The sequence below is a fragment of the Elephantulus edwardii genome, unplaced genomic scaffold (genome assembly GCF_000299155.1).
Source record: "Elephantulus edwardii isolate Elephantulus edwardi_28Jun2011 unplaced genomic scaffold, EleEdw1.0 scaffold00273, whole genome shotgun sequence".
NCBI lineage: Eukaryota > Metazoa > Chordata > Mammalia > Macroscelidea > Macroscelididae > Elephantulus > Elephantulus edwardii.
In genome coordinates this window covers 2,796,537-2,816,399 of record NW_006400023.1, presented here as the reverse complement: position 1 = coordinate 2,816,399, position 19,863 = coordinate 2,796,537, and the positions used below count along the sequence as shown (strand labels likewise).

Sequence of the window (19,863 nt, the reverse complement as noted above, 5' to 3'; positions counted from 1 at the left end):
GCAGTGGATCTGCTGGGTTTTGTTGTTTGGGTGTTTTTGGTTGATTTCTTTAGGTGAGGAGAGGTTTGAGTGGATAGGGAAGGGGAGAGAAAGAAGATGGGAGAGGGGTACTATTTAGAATGGACAATTATGTGCTATCTCATTTCCTCATTACTCCGTTAAATAAGGGAGCTTTCGTGGCTCTCATTTAATAAAGCTGTGCTTCAATCTCAAAGGCATGTGATTCAAATCTACCAGTTGCTCCATGGGAGAAGGATAGAGGGTCTCCTTCAGTGCCATTTACTGCCTCCGAAAACACCCTGGAAGGTCAGCTATGAGTTGGTTCAGACCCGACAGCATACTACAACTCCATTAAATTGGTCATGGTGTTATTCTCTCAAGTATAGAAGGAAAATGAAGTTTAGAATGGTCCCACCAAAAGAAGCAGAATTGGGAATTTAGCATTAAAGTTTATAGTCTTTTCAAATGGTGTCTCTGCTGCCTCAAGAAGGGGGGGAGAACAAAGAGTGCAAAGGAGCTGGGAATGTGTACATGATGTTGGGGGTGGTGAATAGACCAGTCAGGCTGGGTGAGTGGTTGATGCTGATGGGGGAAAGAAATGCCACCACCACCTCCTTTAGTCATCCCCATTTCAAAAATTTGCCAGGAGTCGCTTCTCTATTCCTTTTGTATTACTTCTTTGTGGTTGCTGACCAGGCTTTGCAGAGTGCAAGAGGAATGCCATTTAGTTGTTCCCTTTAGAGATTATTTCATAGTCATGATCTTGGACATCTGACTGATCCTGATTCAGCTGCTGCTTGGAATGAAGCAGTATTAATTTAAATGAGTTTTGGAAAGGTTCTCTGAAGACCTCTCTGTACTCAGTGATAGATCTCTTCCCAGTTCCCTGTCTTTTCTCTGTTGTTTTTACCTCCTTTTCTCCATATGGCTTCTCCTGTTTATGTAAGTTAGCTCTCTGGAGAACACAGTGCCCTGCCTTATTGCTTGAGTGAGCAAGTTATCTCTGCAGCCATTTATCTCAAGTGTTTTGCTATCACTTTGGTCCACAGCCATCTGGGCAGTTCTTGGTGTCCAGGAAACACAGCCTTCTCTGTTATCAAAGAGTAGAAATTGAAATGAGAAGGGTTACTATATGACTTTTGTTGTTGTTAGGTGTCCTTCAGTCAAGTAGGACTCCTAGCAACTCTCTGAACAACAGATCTGAACCCTGTCCTATGCCACCCTCACAATCTTAGACACCCTCAAGTCCATTACTGCAGTCACTGTGTGAGTCCACCTGGTTGAGTCTTTTCTTTGTCATGCCTCCACCTTCCCAAGCTTTCTTATCAACATGCCTAGTATGTGAGATGAAGCTTCATCGTGTTTGCCTCCAAGGAGCACTCTGGCTACACCTTCTCCAAGATACAGCTGTTTGTTCTTTTGGCTTGGATATAGATCTATTACTCTGTTGGAAAAACAAGTTTTAAACATTTCTCTCCTTCATTTGTTTCAATGCAGTATACATAATTTATTCCATCTTTCTCAGTCTCTCCCCAACCCCGATGTCACTCCCGATTTACAACAGTGGCGCCATGCAGTATTTGTCCTTTTGTGACAGAGATATTTCACTCAGCATATGATTAGATATTGTCATGCCAGGAGTCCAGAATGAAGACTGCTTAGTGGAGTAGACTTAGGGGGAGGGATTGTGTAACAATGAAAGAATTTTTCTTTTATTTTTCAAAGAGAAGAGTGAACTGGGGAGGCGGAGCAGTGGGCAGGGAGAAAAGTGCAACAATGAATGAATGGAAATCCAAAGTCTCTGTAAACGTTCATTAAAATTAATAATACTTAAAAAACTTTAAAAAAAAGAAAAGAAAAAAGTTTGCTGAAAAACCATCTCCACCTTTCTACGAAGATAATGTCAAAAGCCAAGAAGGCAGGCACTGCCCCTCCAAAACTGAAGTCAAAGCAAAGGCATTAAAGGACAAGAATGCAGTCCTGAAGGGCATCCACAGCCAAAAAAAGAGGACCTACATATCAGCCACCTTCCAGCAGCCTAAGATGCTGAGACTCTGAAGGCAGCCCAGATACCCCCAGAAGGTTACCCCCAGGAAAAACATGCTTGAGCACTGAGTCAGCCATGAAGAAGATAGAAGATTACAACACACTAATGTTCATTGTGGGTGTCAAGGCCATCAAGCACCAAATGAAACTATAAAGACATGTGGCCAAGGTCAACACCCTGATTAAGCCTGATGAAGAGAAGTAGGTCTATGTTCAACTTGCTCCTGATTGTGATGCTTTGAATGTTGGCAACAAAATTGGGATCATGTAAACTGAGTCAGGGAGCTCTAGTGGCCTGGTGGTAAGAAGCTGCACTATAATCCCAAAGGCACTTGGTTCGAGGTCACCACTCACTCCACAGGAGGAGGATAGAAAAATCTCGTGCGATTAGATTAACTGCCTCTGAAAACATGCTGGAGGGTCAGCTGTGGGATGGTTCCAACTCCATCGTACACACAACAACAACAAACTAAATCCAGCTGCCTAATTCTAAATACACACTTTTCTTACTAATAAAGATAAACCATCAGCCCCTCCCTGTGCTATTCAGTATGAATAGGACTTGGTTGTCTCGTTCAAGAAACAGGCTTACAAAATTGGTGCAGCAGAGAATCTAAGGGCAAACTTCCCAGGGGAGATAACCATAACACATCACCTCTGCTTTTATACTTCAGAGGTGGAAATGTTGTTGTTGTTGTTATGTGCCGTCGAGTCGCCTGCGACTCGTAGCGACCCTATGTACAACAGCCCTAAACTCCACTCTGTCCTGTGTCAATTGCAGTCTCCGACACTCCCATCCCAATTATCCCAGTCACTGAATCAATCCACCGCATAGAGGGCCTTCCTCGCCTGCGCCGTCCCTCCACCCTCTCAAGCATGATGTCCCTCTCTAAGGACCGGTCTCTCCTCACAACATGTCCAGAGTATGTTAGACGGAGCCTCAGAATCCTTGCCTCCAAGGAGCCACCCGGTTTAACCGTTTCCAGGACAAATCTGTTTTCCTAGCTGTCCATGGTATTCTCAATACTCTTCTCCAGCACCACAGCTCAAAGGCATCAATTCTTCTATCCTCCCTAGTCATTGTCCAACTCTCTGATGCATAACAAGTGATTGTGAAGGCCATGGCCTGTATCAGACGCACCGTAGTCTCCAAAGAGACACAATTGCTCTTCAGCACTTTGGAGAGGTCCCTAACAGCAGACTTTCCCATAGCGATGCGCCTTTTAATTTCCTGGCTGCTGGTGCCAAGACTGTTGACTATGGAGCCAAGCAAACTAAAGCAGTGTACAATCTCAATCTCTTCACCATCCATCCTGATGCTGCCAATTGGTCCAGTGGTGAGAATCTTTGTCTTCTTGACATTGAGCCTCAATCCATATTGTCTTCAGGTCCTCTTCAGTTCCAGCAAGCAGGGTTGTGTCACCCACATAACGCAGGTTGTTGATAAATCGTCCACCAATCTTGACCCCACATTTCTCCTCATAGAGCCCAGCCTCCCGGATAATCTGTTCTGCATATAGGTTGAAAAGGTATGGAGATAGGATGCATCCCTAGTGTACGTCCTTCCCAATTTTGAACCATGCAGTGTTCCCTTGCTCTGTTCTGACGACTGCCTCCTGGTCCAAGTATGTTTCACATTAGAACGATCAAGTGTTCTGGGATTCCCATTCTTCTCAGAGTCAACCATAGTTTGTTACGATCTACACAGTCAAATGCCTTTGCATAGTCAATGAAACACAGACATTCCTCTGGTATTCCCTGCTTTCGGCCAAGATCCATCTGACATCAGCTGCAATATATCTAGTACCACGACCCCTTCTAAACCCAGCCTGGACTTCTGGTAGCTCTCTGTTGATGTGCTGTTCTGGTCATTTTTGGATAATCTTCAGGGAAAGATGGTTTAAAAATAAAAATCTGTCTAATATTCAATTGTTATGTGGGTCACCTGTGACCCATAGAGACTCTGTGTACAGTAGCTCTGAAACCTGCCCTGTCTTGAACCAGTCTCACTGATTCTGACACATCAGCCCCCCAATGCCTCAGTTACTATATCAGTTCATCTCATCCAGGATCATCTCCTATGCTGTCCCCCTACCCTTCCGACATGTCATTCCCCAAGGATCATTCCCTCCCATCCATGTGCCCAAAGTATGTGAGACAGAGCTTCAAAATCCTTGCCTCCAAGGAGGGGCTTGGTTTTAACCTCTCTAAGACAGGCCTATTTTTCTGGTGGTCCATAGCATGTTCAGTCTCCAGCACCACGACTCAAAAGCATCGATGATTCTTCTGTCCTCCTTAGTCATTGTTCAGCTCTCTGATACATAGCAAGTAATTGCAGAGACCATAGCCTGAATGAGGTGGACCTTACTCTATAGACTGACATTGTTGTTTCTCAGTACTCTGGAAAGGTCCCTGACAGCAGATTTCCCCAATGCAATTCATCTTTTGATTTCCTGATTGCTGGTGCCAAGAGTATTGATTGCGGAGCTGAGGAAGCTGTAATTGTTAGCAACCTCAATCTCTTCTCTATCATGGTGCTACCAATTGGCCCAGTAGTGAGAATCTTTGTCTTCTTGATATTGAGCTTGAATCAATATTGAAGGTTATAGTCCTTGACCTTTTGCAGCAAGCACTTCAAGTCCTCCTCAGTTTCAGCACACTAAGTTGTGTCATCTGCATAATGCAGATGATTGATGAGTCTTCCTCAGAACCTGATGCCATATTCCTCATAAAGCCCTGCTTCCTGATTGATCTGTTCATCATATTGAAAAGGTATATGGAGACAGGATGCATCCCTGTAGCATTCCTTTCCTGATTTTGAACCATACAGTTGCTCTGTTTTGAGTAATTAGGGAATATTAGTACTTGTTTTGTACCATCAAGTCCACTACAACTTATAGCATGTCTGGGAACAAAAGATCAAAACCTTGCCTTGCCCTGCACCATCCTAATGTTTTCTAATGGACTCGAGCCCATTGTTTCAGTTATTCTCCTTGAAGATCATTCTCTTTCTCTGACCTCTACTTTTCCCCTCATAATGTTTTTTTTCCCAAGGATTGGCCCCTGCTGACAACATGTCCACCATTAGTAGGGTTGTTAGTTTTTTTTAAAAAAAAATGACTCTTCCTACCTGTGCCTGCCTACTTTGAAGAAAAAAGAGAGGAAAATTATTCTGAGTTTTCCTAAAGTCTTTCTTTTCTAAAGTTATATTGCTTTGTTCTTGGTTTTACTTCTCTGAATTACCTTCCTACTTTTCTAACTTTTCCATCTAGCAAATCTTCTCTAACTGAAAAAGCCAGTGTGTGAATTTTAATCAGACAGGTCAAGGAAACACTACATGGTTCAAAATCAGGGAAGGAGTGCATCAAGGATGCATCCTGTCTCCATACCTTTTCAGTCTGTGTGCAGAACAGATCATTCAAGAGGCTGGGCTTTATGAGGAAGAACGTGGCATCAGATTTGGAGGAAGACTCATCAACAACCTGTAATAACCAGATGACACAACCTTGTTTGCTGAAAATGAGGAGGACTTGAAGTGTTTGCTGCAGAAGGTCAAGGACTGCAACCTTCAATATGAATTGAAGCTCAACATCAAGAAAACAAAGATTCTCATAATCATTTAACAATAATGATTTTATACAATATTTGTCCTTGTAGGACTGAGTAAGTGCACTGAGCATAATGCTCTCCAGTCCCTCCCCAAGTTAGGTAATAGTTGACAAAATCATTGTTCCTGTGTGCTGCGCAGTATTCCATTGTGTGAATGTACCATAATTTCTCAATCCATTCAATTGTGGTTGGACATCTGGGCTGTTTCCATGTTCCTGCGATGGGGAGGATCCAAGGGGGAGAGAGGGTGGAAGCAGAGGGATGAGTATGTGCGGAGGGAAGGGGGATTAATCATAGGGTTGTACAATTTGATGTTTAGGGGGTTGAGAGAAATTGGAAAAATCTGGTCTGGAAAACAGTGTATTTGAAGTTTGTAAATAAACTAGTATTTTTTTTAAAAAAAAATTCTACTGGGCCAATTGGCAGCACCATGGAGAAGAGATTGAGACTGTTAATATTTTTAGCTTGCTTGTCTCCACAATCTTGGTACCATCAGTCAGGAAACCAAAAGGCGAATTGTGTTGGGGAAGGCTGTTGTCTGGGACCTCTTCAAAGTGCTAAAAAGCAGTGGTATCACTCTTGATAGTAAGGTGCACCTGATTCAGGCCATGGTCTTCACAATACTTGCTATGCATCAGAGAGCTGGACAGTGACTAAGCATGACAGAAAAAGAATCTATGCCTTTGAATTGTGCTGGAGAAGAATATTGAACATACCATGGACTGCTAGGAGAACAAATAGGTCTGTCTTGGAGAGAGTGTAACCAGGTTTCTCCTTGGAGACAAGGAGATCCCTGGCGAAGGACATCACATTTGGAAGGGTGGAGGGACAACACAGGAGAAGAAGACTCCGAATGAGATCTATCGATATGGTAATTGGAGCAATGGGGGTAGATATGTTAGAGTAATTGAGATTGGTTCAGCATAAGTCAGGGTTCAGAGCTACTGTACATAGGGTTGTTCCTGTGAGATGCTCAGTGGCACATAATAGCCTCAGAAACCCAGCATGAGTTAGTTCTGGCTCAACAACAGTAAGTCCAAGTCTGCATTTATAATCAGTAGCCATCGTTGTTCTTGTGTGCCATTGAGTCAGAACTGACTCGTAGCTGACTCTACAGTGGGTTTTCAGAGGCAGTAAATCGTGCAGTAGAAGATTGTTTATCCTTCTACAGAGCAGCTGGTAGATTTAAACTGCATGCCTTTGAGATTGCATCATAGTTTCATAGTTATCATAACCACCAGAGTTCCATAGTAGTCCTTTTGGCTAGGGACAATTTTGCCTCCTAGAGGATGTTATATGGGTCATAATAAATTATGGTTAGTGTGGAAAAGAATAGGAATTCCTGAACACTGGATTGTTCTCCTCTGAAACCTTAACTCAGACCAAGAAGTTATTTGAACAGAGTTCAAACTAAGGAATACTACATGGTGTAAAATCAGGAAAGGTATGTGTGAGAGTTGCCTGTTCAGTCTGTGTGCTGAGCAAGTAATTCTAGTAGCTGGATTTCAGAAAGAAGAATGTGACTTCAGGATTGGAGGGATGACTCTTCAACAACCTGTGCTATGCCTGTGATACACTTCTACCTGCAGAAAGTAAAAGACCTAAAGCATTTACTGAAGATCAGAGACCTACAGCCTTCAATATGGAGTATGTGTCAATATCAAGAAAACAAATCCTCACAACTAGACCAATAGGTGGACTAGATAGAGAAAAGATGGAAATTGTCAGTGATTTAATTTTACTTGGATCCATATCAGTACTTTTGATTGCAGTGGTCACAAAATCAAGAGACATTTTGCACTGGGCAAATTTGCCATCAGGGATGACATCTTTAAAGTACTAAAAAGCAAAGATGTCAGTTTAAATGTATGGCGAGCGTGACCCCAAGTCATGTTATTTTCCATTACTTCATTTACATGTGAAGGTTGGGCAGCGCATATGGAAGACTAATAGATAATTGATACTTTTGAATAGAGTGGTGTTGGCAGAGTTTTGAATATACTATGGACAGCCACAAAGCCCAAACAGTTCAGCCTTGGAGAAAATCCAACCAGGCAAAGATGATGAAGCTTTGTCTCTCATATTTTGGATGTGTTGTCAGGAGGAGACAATTCTTGGAAAAAGATATACTGAGAAAGGTGGAGGATGAGAGAGAGAGATCCTCAGCAGGATAGCTTGACATGGTCACTGCAGTGATGAGCCTGTCAGCAACCATGAGGCTGGTGCTGGACAGGACAAGGTTTTGACATGTTCATAGAGTTGCTGTGAGTTATAGTGGCTCAAACCAACAACAACAATTGGGCATATCAGCTCAGGCCTTTGTCCTTTTCAAAACAGGAGAGAATGCTTAGACTAAATCCTGAGTATAGGTGGTATTGTTGATTGCTGTTGAGTTGAGTACGACTCATAGCGACCCTATGAACAAATGAAGCCTTTCTATAACGTCATTTCTCAAAGGTCATAGTTTCCAGAGGCATGTTCTTTAGGAAGTGGAGACTGAATAAAAAGTGAAAATAATATCTACTCAAATTATCTAGTTGTCTATCAAAATTACCTAACCTGAGAAGCCTCAGTGATAGCCAGTTATAACCAATACTTCTCATAATTCAGGAAACAGACTCATTCCTTAGAAGGTTCAGATTGAAGTGGGTAGATACGAGAATAGTTGCTAAATGCTACTGCTGGTACTTTTATTTTTTAAACATTAAAAAGTCAACTGCTGAGATCCAAGATGGCGGCAGAGGCAGAGACAGCGTGGTGAGCTGCGGGAGCAGCGAACCACTTAAAGCAGGGCCATTATGGCCTACAGTCTTCGACTTATTGATAATTGAACACTTAAACAGTTGATGACTGGCCCTTAGTGAAGATCGAGGCTCAACAACAGGAATTCAAGGATTCCCAAGGAGGAATGGGTGAGTCTTGTGGCTCCCAACCCCCCCCCCCTCACTGCAGAGCCCGCGCCGCACGGCCGCTGCAGCTCCATGAGGCTTCCACAGCTGGAACCAATGGATTCCCTCACCCAGGATGGATGCTGGGCACCGGCCCTCCTCAAGACTGGTACAGTGAAGCCACCACACTGCCGCAAGGTAGACTTGTTCTGGAGAGAATTCTTGGAGCCAGGATGGCGGCAGTGGGGGAAGTGGGCACCCACCGGCCGCCCGCACAAGAGGGGCCACACACCCACTGAGCGCCCTTGCAGCGGGGTGGTGGGGTGCGCCCCCAACGGCCACCCGTGCTGTAGGGGGCTGCGCACCCCCCACCGGCTGCCGATGCTGGAGTGGGGCGCGCACCCCACTGGCCGCCTGCATAGGAGGCAGGGGATGGGATACTTGCCTTGCCATCTGCAGGTTTGGGTTTCCTTGGTCAGGCCAAAGAAGATAATTACCTATACAATGGATTGCTGAAAGTCACTGTGAGTCTGATGACCTTAACAGTGGCAGCATGCACAAGAGGACCGACATCCTAAACGCACCACATATTTTGTTCTGTTGAGTGCTTCTGCCAAAAGATGGTTAGCCCTGGGGGAAGTCTGTTCACAATTCTCAGGTTCCCTTTATCATATATAAAGGGGGAGAGCAGTGACACCTCCTCAAAATATAGTATGACCACTTATGGGAGGGTAAAAGTGGCAGTGCTGGAATTGGAAACACTATCCCTGACCACAGAGTCCTCAGTCAGGCAAGGGGACCAGACTGGGTTAGGGGCAATTGGAGGGGGAGTATACCAGCCAGCTCCTGGGGGGTGTTGCCCTGCTCGGGATGGGCTGCCCTCGGCCCCTGGCTCGGTGTGAGCCATCGCGGCCCTCTGCCCGGGGCGGGCTGCCTGGGGCAGACTGCCCTCGGCCCCCGGCTGGGGGCGAGCCGTCGCGGCCCTCAGGGTAAGCTCAGTCCCCAGATTGTGCCATCTGACCCCTGGGTGGGGAAGGGGAAAAAAAAGAATGCCTAGGGTATTATTCAGAGAATGTTACCTAGGCCACCTTCTGCCACCCTCCCCCCCATTAAACCTGAAAGCAACACCCTCAAAGCCTTCTATTTGTAACTCACAAGTTCTCTCTAGGTTTGCTCCCATTCCTATAGGTAACCTTAACTCTGAGTTTTACTCCAGAATTGACCCTGAACCCAGTGCCAGTGACAAAAAGGAAATACAACTGACAGCTAAGGAAGCAAAGGAGGATGGAGCCTCTGGGTTCAACCAGCCATTCCCACTGGACCCACCTGGGAAAACACTTTGCAGTCCAGAGGGGAGCAAATGACGGGAAAATATCATCTAACAGAGCAAGAAGGCAAGCAGCTTTAACCCAAGACCACCAGTAAGGTGATAAAGCGTCCTCCCTTACCCCCTTTACATCTACGCCCCTGTTCAGCATGAAGAAGCCAGAGAGTTGGCATCCAGTTCCCAAATCAATAAGACAGTTGGTTTAATTACCATTGGAAAATGCTTGTCATTCCTCTGTAGCATCTGGACCCCACTGGACCCTCATCATTTCCTTCACCTGCTCCCCCCACCGACCAAACTGTGTAGCTCTGCAACTGCATCCCTGCCCATCCTCACCCTTCTGCCCCCAACCCTCACCTCCTTGTACCCCCAATATGTTTTTCCCAATTAAAGGGAAAAAAAAAATAACAATTAACAACCTAAAAAAAAAAAGTCAACTGCTGATAAGAACTCTTCAGAGGGAGGGATACCTGTTAGTCTTTTTACCTATCAACATATTTAAACATGAAATATATTTAACATGGTCCAGACTAAGAGGTACATTGAAAAGAAAACGGGGTGGGGGGTGGAACAGGAAGGGAGGAAATTGTGCAATAATGAATGGATTTTTTGTTATTTTTTTTTGACGGATTTTTTATTATTTTTTGTGTGTATCATCAAATTGGATCTGACTGGTACAGGAGGAGATTGTCTCTTCTTCTCAAGCAGAGCATCTGGTGGATTTGAACCATGTACCTCTGGGATTACAGTGCAGCTTCTTGTCACTAGGCCAACTGAGCTCCCTTGAGTATTTTTTTTAAATTGGGAAAAACATGTTGGTGATACATGGAGGTGAGGGTTGGGAGCAGAAGGGTGAGGCTGGGCAGGGATGAAAATTGCAGGAATGCAGTTGCAAGGCTGCACAATTTGGTTTTTGGGGGGAGCGGGTGAAGGAAATGAAAAAGATCCGGTGGGGACCAGATGATTCAGGGCAGTGGTAAGTGTAGTCCAATGGTGATTAAACAAATTGTCTTTTTCACTTGTGGGTTTCTCATTTGGGAATTGGGTGCAGACACTCTGGCTTCTTCATACTGAACAGGGGTTTTGATGTGAAAGGGGGAAAGGGAGCACACTTTATCCCCTTATTGGTGGTCTTGGGTTGAAGCTGCTTGCCTTCGTCTTCTGTTAGAAAATGTTTTCTTGATCTTTATTCCTCTCTGGACTGCAAAGTGTTTTCCCAGGTGGATCCAGTGGGGATGGCTGACTGAACCCTGAGGCTCCATCCTCCTTTGCTTCCTTAACTGGCCATTGTATTTCCTTTTTGTCTCTGGAATTGGTTTCAGGGTCAGGTCTGGAGTAAAACTCAGTTTTAAGATTACCTATAGAAAAGGGTGCAAACCTAGAGAGAACAAACTTGTGAGTTACAAATAGAAGGGGTTTGAGGGTGTTACTTAGGAGTGTACTGGGGGAGAGAGTGGAGGAAAGTAGCCTCCATACAATTCTCTATATACCCTAGGCAGTTTTTTCTACCCAGGGGTCAGATGGTACAATCCGAGGGCTGAGGAGCTCGCCCTGAGGGCTGGCTCGCCCCGACGGGCCAAATGCACAGCTCACCCCGGAATATTTTGTTTTTAATAAAGTGAACTGGGAGGGAGAAAAAAATGTGCAATAGTAAATGAATGAAAATCCAACTTTTCTGTAAACTTAACTTAAAATCATAATTAAAATAATTTTTGGATTAAAAAAATTTTTTAAAAAAAGAAATGCTAAAACTTACAATGTCTACAGTAGCAGACATAGAGGTTTTGTTTTACTTTTATGTGCTAGATACTGCTTTAATACTTTTTTCCATGTATTGAGTAATCAATCCTCAAAACAACTCTGTAAGGTAGGTTCTTTGAATATTAGTTCACTCCAGTTGTGAGCATTCTTCTGGATGGAATGAGATACAAAGCTATGGCTTGAATTTAGGGTACAAGCATTCTCTCTGGTTTTTTTCCTTAATTATTATAAAATATATATAATACATTTGCTGGTGTAATACTCTGCCAGCATACAATTCAGTGACACTAATTACATCAGTCATGTTGTAAACCCTTGGAGCAGGTTTTTGGAAGTCTGTAAATTACATGGGAGGAGAGTGTCCATCTTTCTCCTGTGGAGTTGCTGGTAGATTTCAGCCTCCAGTGCGGTACTACCTTTAGGTTAGCAGCACAATGCTGATAAACCAGGCCACCAGACCTCCCTAACTGGAGCCATCATCATCTGCTGCCAGACCTCCCAGCACCAGAATAGAAACTCATTCCTTCCTCAGTCATGCTTTTTTACCTCTTCCTCCTGGTCACCACTAGCACCCAACAACAACATTCTGGGACTATACAGTGAATAAGGATGACAGATGAATTGATGCCTTTGAGATGTGGTGTTGGAGAAGAGTACTGATTATCCCATTGACTAGGGAAAGAATGAACAGATAATGTCTTGGAGAACGTGCAGCCAGGGTGCTTCTTAGAGGCAAGGATGACAAAGCTTCATCTCACATATTTTGGGCATGTTTTTAGTGGGGGCTACTCCTTGGAAATGATCATAGTGCTTGTAAAGATAGAGATTCAGTGAAGGAGAATAGGACTTTCAATGAGATGGACTGATACAGCTCCTGCAGCATAGGGCTCAAGTGTGTTAGAGTTACTGAGAATGGGTAGCTGTGAATTGACATCCCCAGATCTGTTCTTCATAGGTTCACTATGAGTTGTACTTAACTCAGCGGCACCTAGCAATGACAACAACATCCTGCTCCATCACTGTACTCAGGCCCATTGTTGCATTCACTGTGCCAGTCCATCTCCTTGAGGGTCTTGTCTCTCTCAGACCCACTGTCTTTCCCAGAATGATATTTTTTCCCCAAGGAGTAGCCACTCTTGACAAGATGCCCAAAGTATTAGGTGAAGTTTCACCATTCTTCGATGGTCTAAGAAATATCGTGGTTGCACTTCAAGACAGATTTGTTCTTTTGGTAGTCCATGGGATATTCAGAATACTTTGCCATCACTAAATTCAAAGGCATCAGCCCTTCTTCAGTCTTCCTTACTCGTCTAATTTTCAGATGTATAAGAAACATGGCCCTATGCACATCCAAAAACTTCTCCTACAGGGTAAAAAGGGAAGCCACAGACTGGGAAAAAGTATTTGGTAATGACAAATCAGATAAGGGACTTACATCCAGAATTTATAAAATACTTGAGTATTTTAAATGTTGAGCACCACAACAAGATAAAGGTAAACAATCCAATTGAAAAATGGGCAGAGGATATGAACAGACACTTCACCAAAGAAAACATTCAGATGGCAAACAATCATGAAGAAATATTCAAAATCCCTAGCTCTAAAAGAGATGCAAATCAAAACAACTATGAGATATCATCTTACCCCAGTCAGAATAGCAAAATTTAACAGAACAGCAAGCAACAAATGCTGGCAGAGTTGTGGAGAAACTGTTGGTGGGAGTGTAAAATGATGCAACCACTGTGGAAAGCGATATGGTTCTTTATCAAAAAGTTGCAAATAAGGGGAGCTCTGGTGGCCTAGTGGCAAAAAAAGCTGCACTACAATCCCAGAGGTACACAGTTCAAATCCACCAGATGCTCTACCAGAGAAGGAGGGGCAATCTCCTCCTGTACAAGTCAGATCCGATTTGACGACACACACACACACACACGTGTACGTTGCAAATAGAGGGAGCTCTGGTGGCCTAGTGGCAAGAAGCTGCACTGCAATCCCAGAGGTACGTGGTTTGAATCCACCAGATGCTTTGCTGGAGAAGGACAGTCTCCTCCTGTACCAGTAGGATCTGATTTGACGGTAGACAAACAAAAAATAATACAAATTTTCTTAAAAAAAGCTTGCAAATAGAGATACCATTTGACCCAACAATTCCACTACTGGGAATATACCCCAAAGAGACCATAACTGACACCCAAACAGATATATGCACACCCATGTTTATCATGGTTTTGTTCACAACAGCAAGGAGTTGGAAGCAACCTAAGTGCCCATCAACAAACGAATGGCTAGAGAAGCTGTGATATATTCACACAATGGAATACTACACTGCATTGAAAAACAAGGAACTCATGAAATAGTATGCCAAATGGGCGACCCTGGAGGACATTATGCTGATTGAAGTATCTCAGTCACAAAAGGACAAATACTGCATGGTGCCATTGTTGTAAAACAGAACTGACCTCGGGGTTGGGGGGAGACTGAGAAAGGTGGGTTTAATAATGTATATGACATTGAAACAGGTAAGGGAGAAAACTGTTTAAGAGGGATATGTGATTAGGTATTTTTTTCATGACAGGAGTTCAGAGTGAAGGCTGCATAGTGGAGTGGACTTGGGGGGAGGGATTGTAAAACAATGAAAGAATTTTACTTTTCCAAGAGGGTAGTATACTAGGGAGGAGGGTTGGGAGGGGAGAAAAGTGCAACAATGAATGAATGGAAATTCAAAGTCTCTGTAAATTTTCATTGAAATTAATAATTTTTTTTTTAAATAGAAACATTGCATGCGTCAGGTGCCATAAACTGATATCCTTGCTCTTTAACCCTTTAAAGAGGTTATTTACAACAGATTTGCCCAATGTTGCACATCTTTTGATTTCTTGAGTACTGCTGCCGCAATCAATGAATGTTGATTTTGAATCCAAGTAAATTTAAATTCATAACAACTCTATAACTCTTAACAAATGAGCTACCTTAAATGTTCTACCTTTCTTATATAGTTTTTTATTAATTTTAATGAAAATTTACAAAGACTTTGAATTTCCATTCATTCATTGTTGCACTTTTCTCCCTGTCCACCCCTCTCCCCACTCAGTACACTATTCTCTTTGAAGTAAAAGACAATTTCTCCAGTTGTTTTACAATCCCTCCCCCCAGGTCCACTCCACTATGTATCCTTTGTTCTAGACTCCTGTCATGACAGTAATACCTAATCACATATCCCTTTTAAACAGTTCCCTCCCTCATCTGTTTCAGTGCAGTATACATTATTGAACCTATCTTTCTCAGTCTCCCCCCAACCCTGATGTCAGTCCTGTTTTACAACAGTGGCACTATGCAGTATTTGTCCTTTTGTGACTGAGATAGTTCACTCAGCATAATGTCCTCCAGGGTCACTCATTTTGAATAATATTGCATGAGTTCCTTGTTTTTCAATGCAGGGTAGTATTCCATTGTGTGAATATACCACAGCTTCTCTATACATTCGTTTGTTGATGGGCACTTAGGTTGTTTCCAACTCCTTGCTATTGTGAACAAAGCCTCAATAAACATGGGTGTGCATAAATGTTGTAACTTTGACTTCTCTATTTTTCCAACTCACCCCACAATGCACCCCTTGTTCCATATTTTTCTCATGCATGTAATGCATAATCTTATATTCCTTTTGAACAGTTCTTCCCCTCATCTTTTCTAATACAGTGCTCATTATGTATCCACTCTTTTTTCCATTTCCCCCCATGTCAGTTTTGTTTTATAAGTGGTATTAATGCTGTATTTGTTCATTTGTGACTGAGATACTTCACTCAGTATAATGTACTCAAGGCTCCCCTATGTTGTATAATATTTTACTATTTCATTGTTTTTCAATGCTGTGTAGTACTCCGTTATGTGGATGTACCATAGTTTTTCTCTCCATTTTTTGATGGGCATCTGGGTTGCTTCCATCTCTTTGCTATTGTAAATAATGCAGCAAAAAACATGGGTGTGTAAACCTGTGGTTTCTCTTTAAATGTTCAGCATAAGAAATTAGAATTATTGTTAGCTAGGTAGCTAACAGCTGGGTAGTCACACTCACTGTGTGACTTATCTGAATTCCTTATGTCCCCTCTTCTAATATCTTGATCCATAATATGAGGACCAATGATATTCTCTGACCTGTTACCTCAGAGATGATCAGTGAGAAAGTATGTGTGAAGGTGAAAATGCTTTTGAAAATTTCTCATTCTCCTCTTTCTTCAGGAGTCCCGACCTCTACATGTTGTTATGGGAAATGAAGCTTGTGACCTCGACTCTATGGTATCTGCTCTCGCTCTGGCTTTTTACTTGGCAAAGGTGAGTACTTATCAACGGAGTCATTAGAATGAAAGATGCGGATTTAAGATCCAGCTCTGCCACTTATCAGCATTTATCCTTGGGTAAGTTAAATTGGCAGTCCATGGTATGGACTGCCAAAAAAACCAAATAGGACTGTCTTGGAGAGGGTGAAACCAAGTCTTTCCTTGGAGACTAGGATTTTGAAGCTCCATCTCAAATATTAGGGCACGTGGCAGGAGAGACTAGTCCTTGGAAAAGGACATTATGCTCAGAAGGGTAAAGGGACAGTGCAGGAGTGGAAGAACCCAGATGAGATGGATTGATACAGTAACTGAGGCAATGGGGTTTGGTGTGTCAGAATTAGTGAGAGTGGCTCAGGACAGGGAAGGATTCAGAGCTGCTGTACATAGGTTCGATGTGGGTCACAGGAGACTTGATAGCACATAACAAGAAATTGTATTAGTTGTTTTTCATTTAAGCCTCTTGTTTAGAGTCAACCAGATCTCATAGAGGAACTTTGTGTTTAAAAGTCAGTTGTTACTTTATTTTGGAGGAACATTCTTCAGAAAAGTTCAGCACTGTTCTGACAGCTTGCTATACTGAGGTAACATGGGCTTGCTGTGATGCTAATCCTTGTGTCATTGGGGTGTCATATGCCACAACAAGGGAGCTCTGGTGGCCTAATGGCAAGAAGCTGCACTGCAATCCCAGAGGCGCGCAGTTCGACTCCACCAGATGCTCTACTGGAGAAGGAGGGGCAATCTCCTCCCGTACCAGTAAGATCTGATTTGATGGTACATACACAAAAATAATAATTTTTTTAAATGCCATAACAGTTACCCTTGGTGGACAGTGTTTGGAGCTCCCAGTTTAAGACAGGTTTGGAAGCAGTAGTAGCATCCACTTCCTAAACATCATGCCTCTGGAAACACTATGAACTTTGAGAAACAATGATAGTTATAGTAAGGCTTCAGGTCTTTTCTTCATAGTGTCACTATGAGTTGTACTCAACTTTATGGCAGTCAACAACAAGAAGTTAGATTGCTTAACCTTTCTAAGTCTCATGTCACCATCTATCAAATCTAAAAGGATAATCATTCACAGTGCTGTTGTGAAGACCAAATGAATAGATGTCTATCTTGGAGGATGTGTAAAATATGGAGCCGTATTCAGTTTATTATTGAATTCTGATAGGTATCAGTGATCCACTGTGTACTCCTGTTTGGTCAGCTCTTCAGGACTGATAACTTTTTTTTTATTAATTAATTAATTAATTTTTAATTATCTTTGTGTGTGTACCATCAAATCAGATCTGACTGGTACTGCAGGAATTGAACCTCCTTCTCCAGCAGAGCATCTGGTAGAGTTTAACCGTGTACCTCTGGGATTGCAGTTCAGCTTCCTGCCACTAGGCCACCCGATCTCCCTTAGCACTGATAACTCTTGCTGAAGCATTTTAATTTGGTCTTTTCAATCTCTTATTTTATTGATATTTATGTTATTACTAAGAAAACTAGAGGACATGGTTGTTATTTTTCATTTTTATGGGCTGAGTAATTGTGACTTAGAGGAAGAAGGTAAATTCCCAAGATCTAAGGCGCTCCTTGGTCCCATTAAATAGTCTTGTTACTTATCTAAAAAAATGAAATAACCTTTTTCTCATTTTCTTTATCTAGACGACTGAGGCTGAGGAAGTCTTTGTACCAGTTTTAAATATAAAACGTTCTGAGCTACCTCTACGAGGTGACAATGTCTTCTTTCTTGAGAAAGTTAACATTCCAGAGTCTGTGTTGATTTTTCGGGATGAAATTGACCTCCATACACTGCACCAGGCTGGCCAGCTCAGCCTCATCCTTGTTGACCATCATGTCTTACCCAAGTAAGTAGAAGGAAGTTAGTTAATGCTTGTTATGTGTCCTGCTGGGCTCCCATGATTAGATTATAGAGGAAGGAAGGAAGACACTCTTTATTATGATTTGGGTGGAAATTATAGAGCAAAGTAGTTTTCCATTCAACAGTTTATACAGGCTTTATTTCATGATACTGGTTTTAATCCTTACACTGTTAGAACAACACTCTTCCTACTTGGGTGGAAGGAAGAATTTTTGCTTTCAGTAATCCTAATCTCACAAGCTGATTGTCATGGATGGATTAGATCAACAGAAAATATCATTTCTTCCATTATGCAAGTAATAAGAACTAGAAACAGAGTTCCAATGAAAGGATCATTCAGGAGTCATGTGAATCTACTTTTGGCATAATATTTTTTAAAACTTATTTTTTGACATAATTTTAAGATTTTTATGACAGACTTATTGTAATAGAAACTTTTGAATAAGAGTAACAACTTCTTAAATTTTTCAAAATGTTAAAATATTTTTAAAATAATTATAAGTAAGTCAGTTTTATACTTTGTTTAAAAAACTTTGTTTTTTAAAAAAAATATTTTCAACATAAACTCCAGCAGACTTTGGAATATGTGTTATGAAAATTTCATAAATATCTCATTGGTGTCTGTTTAATACATGTGCACACTTACATTAATTCCATCTCTGATTTAGGCCTGGAAAAACAGGCATAAAACAGCACTAGTGTAATACCTTGCTAAGTCTGTCTCGCTCCTGTTAATATTAAAATGTGGTGAGTTTTTTTCCCCTGGAGGAAACTAACTCTGGCAGAACATTGGCAGAGGATAGTCTTAAGTGCATTGTTCTAGCCTCCATTCACTTATTAGTAAATTTTTATTTAGAGAATAAAGGTAAGGCAGAATCACTGTACCTAAGAGGGAATTAGTAATAGAGGTAGGTGGTAACTCTCGCTTTAGGTGGAATAGTCTGTGCACGAAGAACTCACCATCTGCTGAGCAGAAGAAAGATGGGCAATCTCCTTCTCTGTTAATTACAACCTTTAAGAACTTGCTGGAGGTTTTAGCAGTGGGTTGGTTTGCACTCGATGATACATAACAACAATTGTACCAGAAAGGAGCAGAAGGTAACAGGAAAGTTCCTAGCAGAGTTGACCCTTGATCTAAATCCTGTAAAGTATCGAGGTGTTTGTTCAGCTATTGGGGGAGGGAAGGTAGTTAGGAAAGGCGTTCCAGGCAGAAGGAGTGATTAATATATGCAAAGGCAGGCAGGCAGGCGTGAAATAGCCTGTTAAATTAGGGGAACTGGAATTTGTTTTGCGTGGCTGGAGCATAAAATGTGAGGGAGAAATAGAACATAGAAAAAAGATAAGGTTAGAAAGGAGTAGATCATAGAGACCTTGTAGGCCCTGCTCAGGCAGGTGGACTTTATTCTAGGACATTAGGAGCTACTGGCATTATTTATTGAGGTTCCTAACAGAATTAAATTAGCATTTTCAAATAATTACTCAGCTTTTTGGAAGCTATCTTTCTTTGGGTGACCCAAGGTTGGAAGCAAGTGTTAAGAGATTATCAGAATAGTCTAGATTTGATTGCATAAGGATTGGAATAAGGGAGTAGGAGAGGATTGTAAAGGAGGGAGTAATACAAAAATTGATAATGAAAGAGAAACCATAGGAACTGGTGACTTATATGCAATTTGGACAGTCTATGGTTTGAGGGAGCAGGAGAGACTTAAGATGTTGAATGCCACAACAAGATAAAAGTAAATAATCCAATTGAAAAAATGGGCACAGGATATGAACAGACACTTCACCAAAGAAGACATTCAGATGGCCAACAAGCACATGAAGAAATGTTCAAAATCCCTAGTTCTAAGAGAGATGCAAATCCAAACAACTATGAGATACCATCTCACCCCAGTCAGAATAGCAAAATTTAACAGAACAGCAAGTAACAAACGCTGGCGAGGTTGTGGAGAAACTGGAACCCTGATTCACTGTTGGTGGGAGTGTAAAATGGTGCAACCCCTGTGGAAAGCAGTATGGCGCTTTCTC

At 42.2% G+C, this 19,863-nt stretch overlaps 1 protein-coding gene across 1 annotated transcript in view; it reads left to right on the top strand.

The window, feature by feature from the left end:
• Window positions 1-19,863, top strand: part of PRUNE (prune exopolyphosphatase) — a 43,490-nt gene that overhangs the window by 2,854 nt on the left and 20,773 nt on the right. Inside the window, exons 3-4 of the mRNA XM_006900149.1 lie at window positions 15,868-15,960; window positions 17,619-17,821. Of these exons, the coding sequence (XP_006900211.1) occupies window positions 15,868-15,960; window positions 17,619-17,821 (296 nt within the window). The remainder of the gene's footprint in view (window positions 1-15,867; window positions 15,961-17,618; window positions 17,822-19,863) is intronic.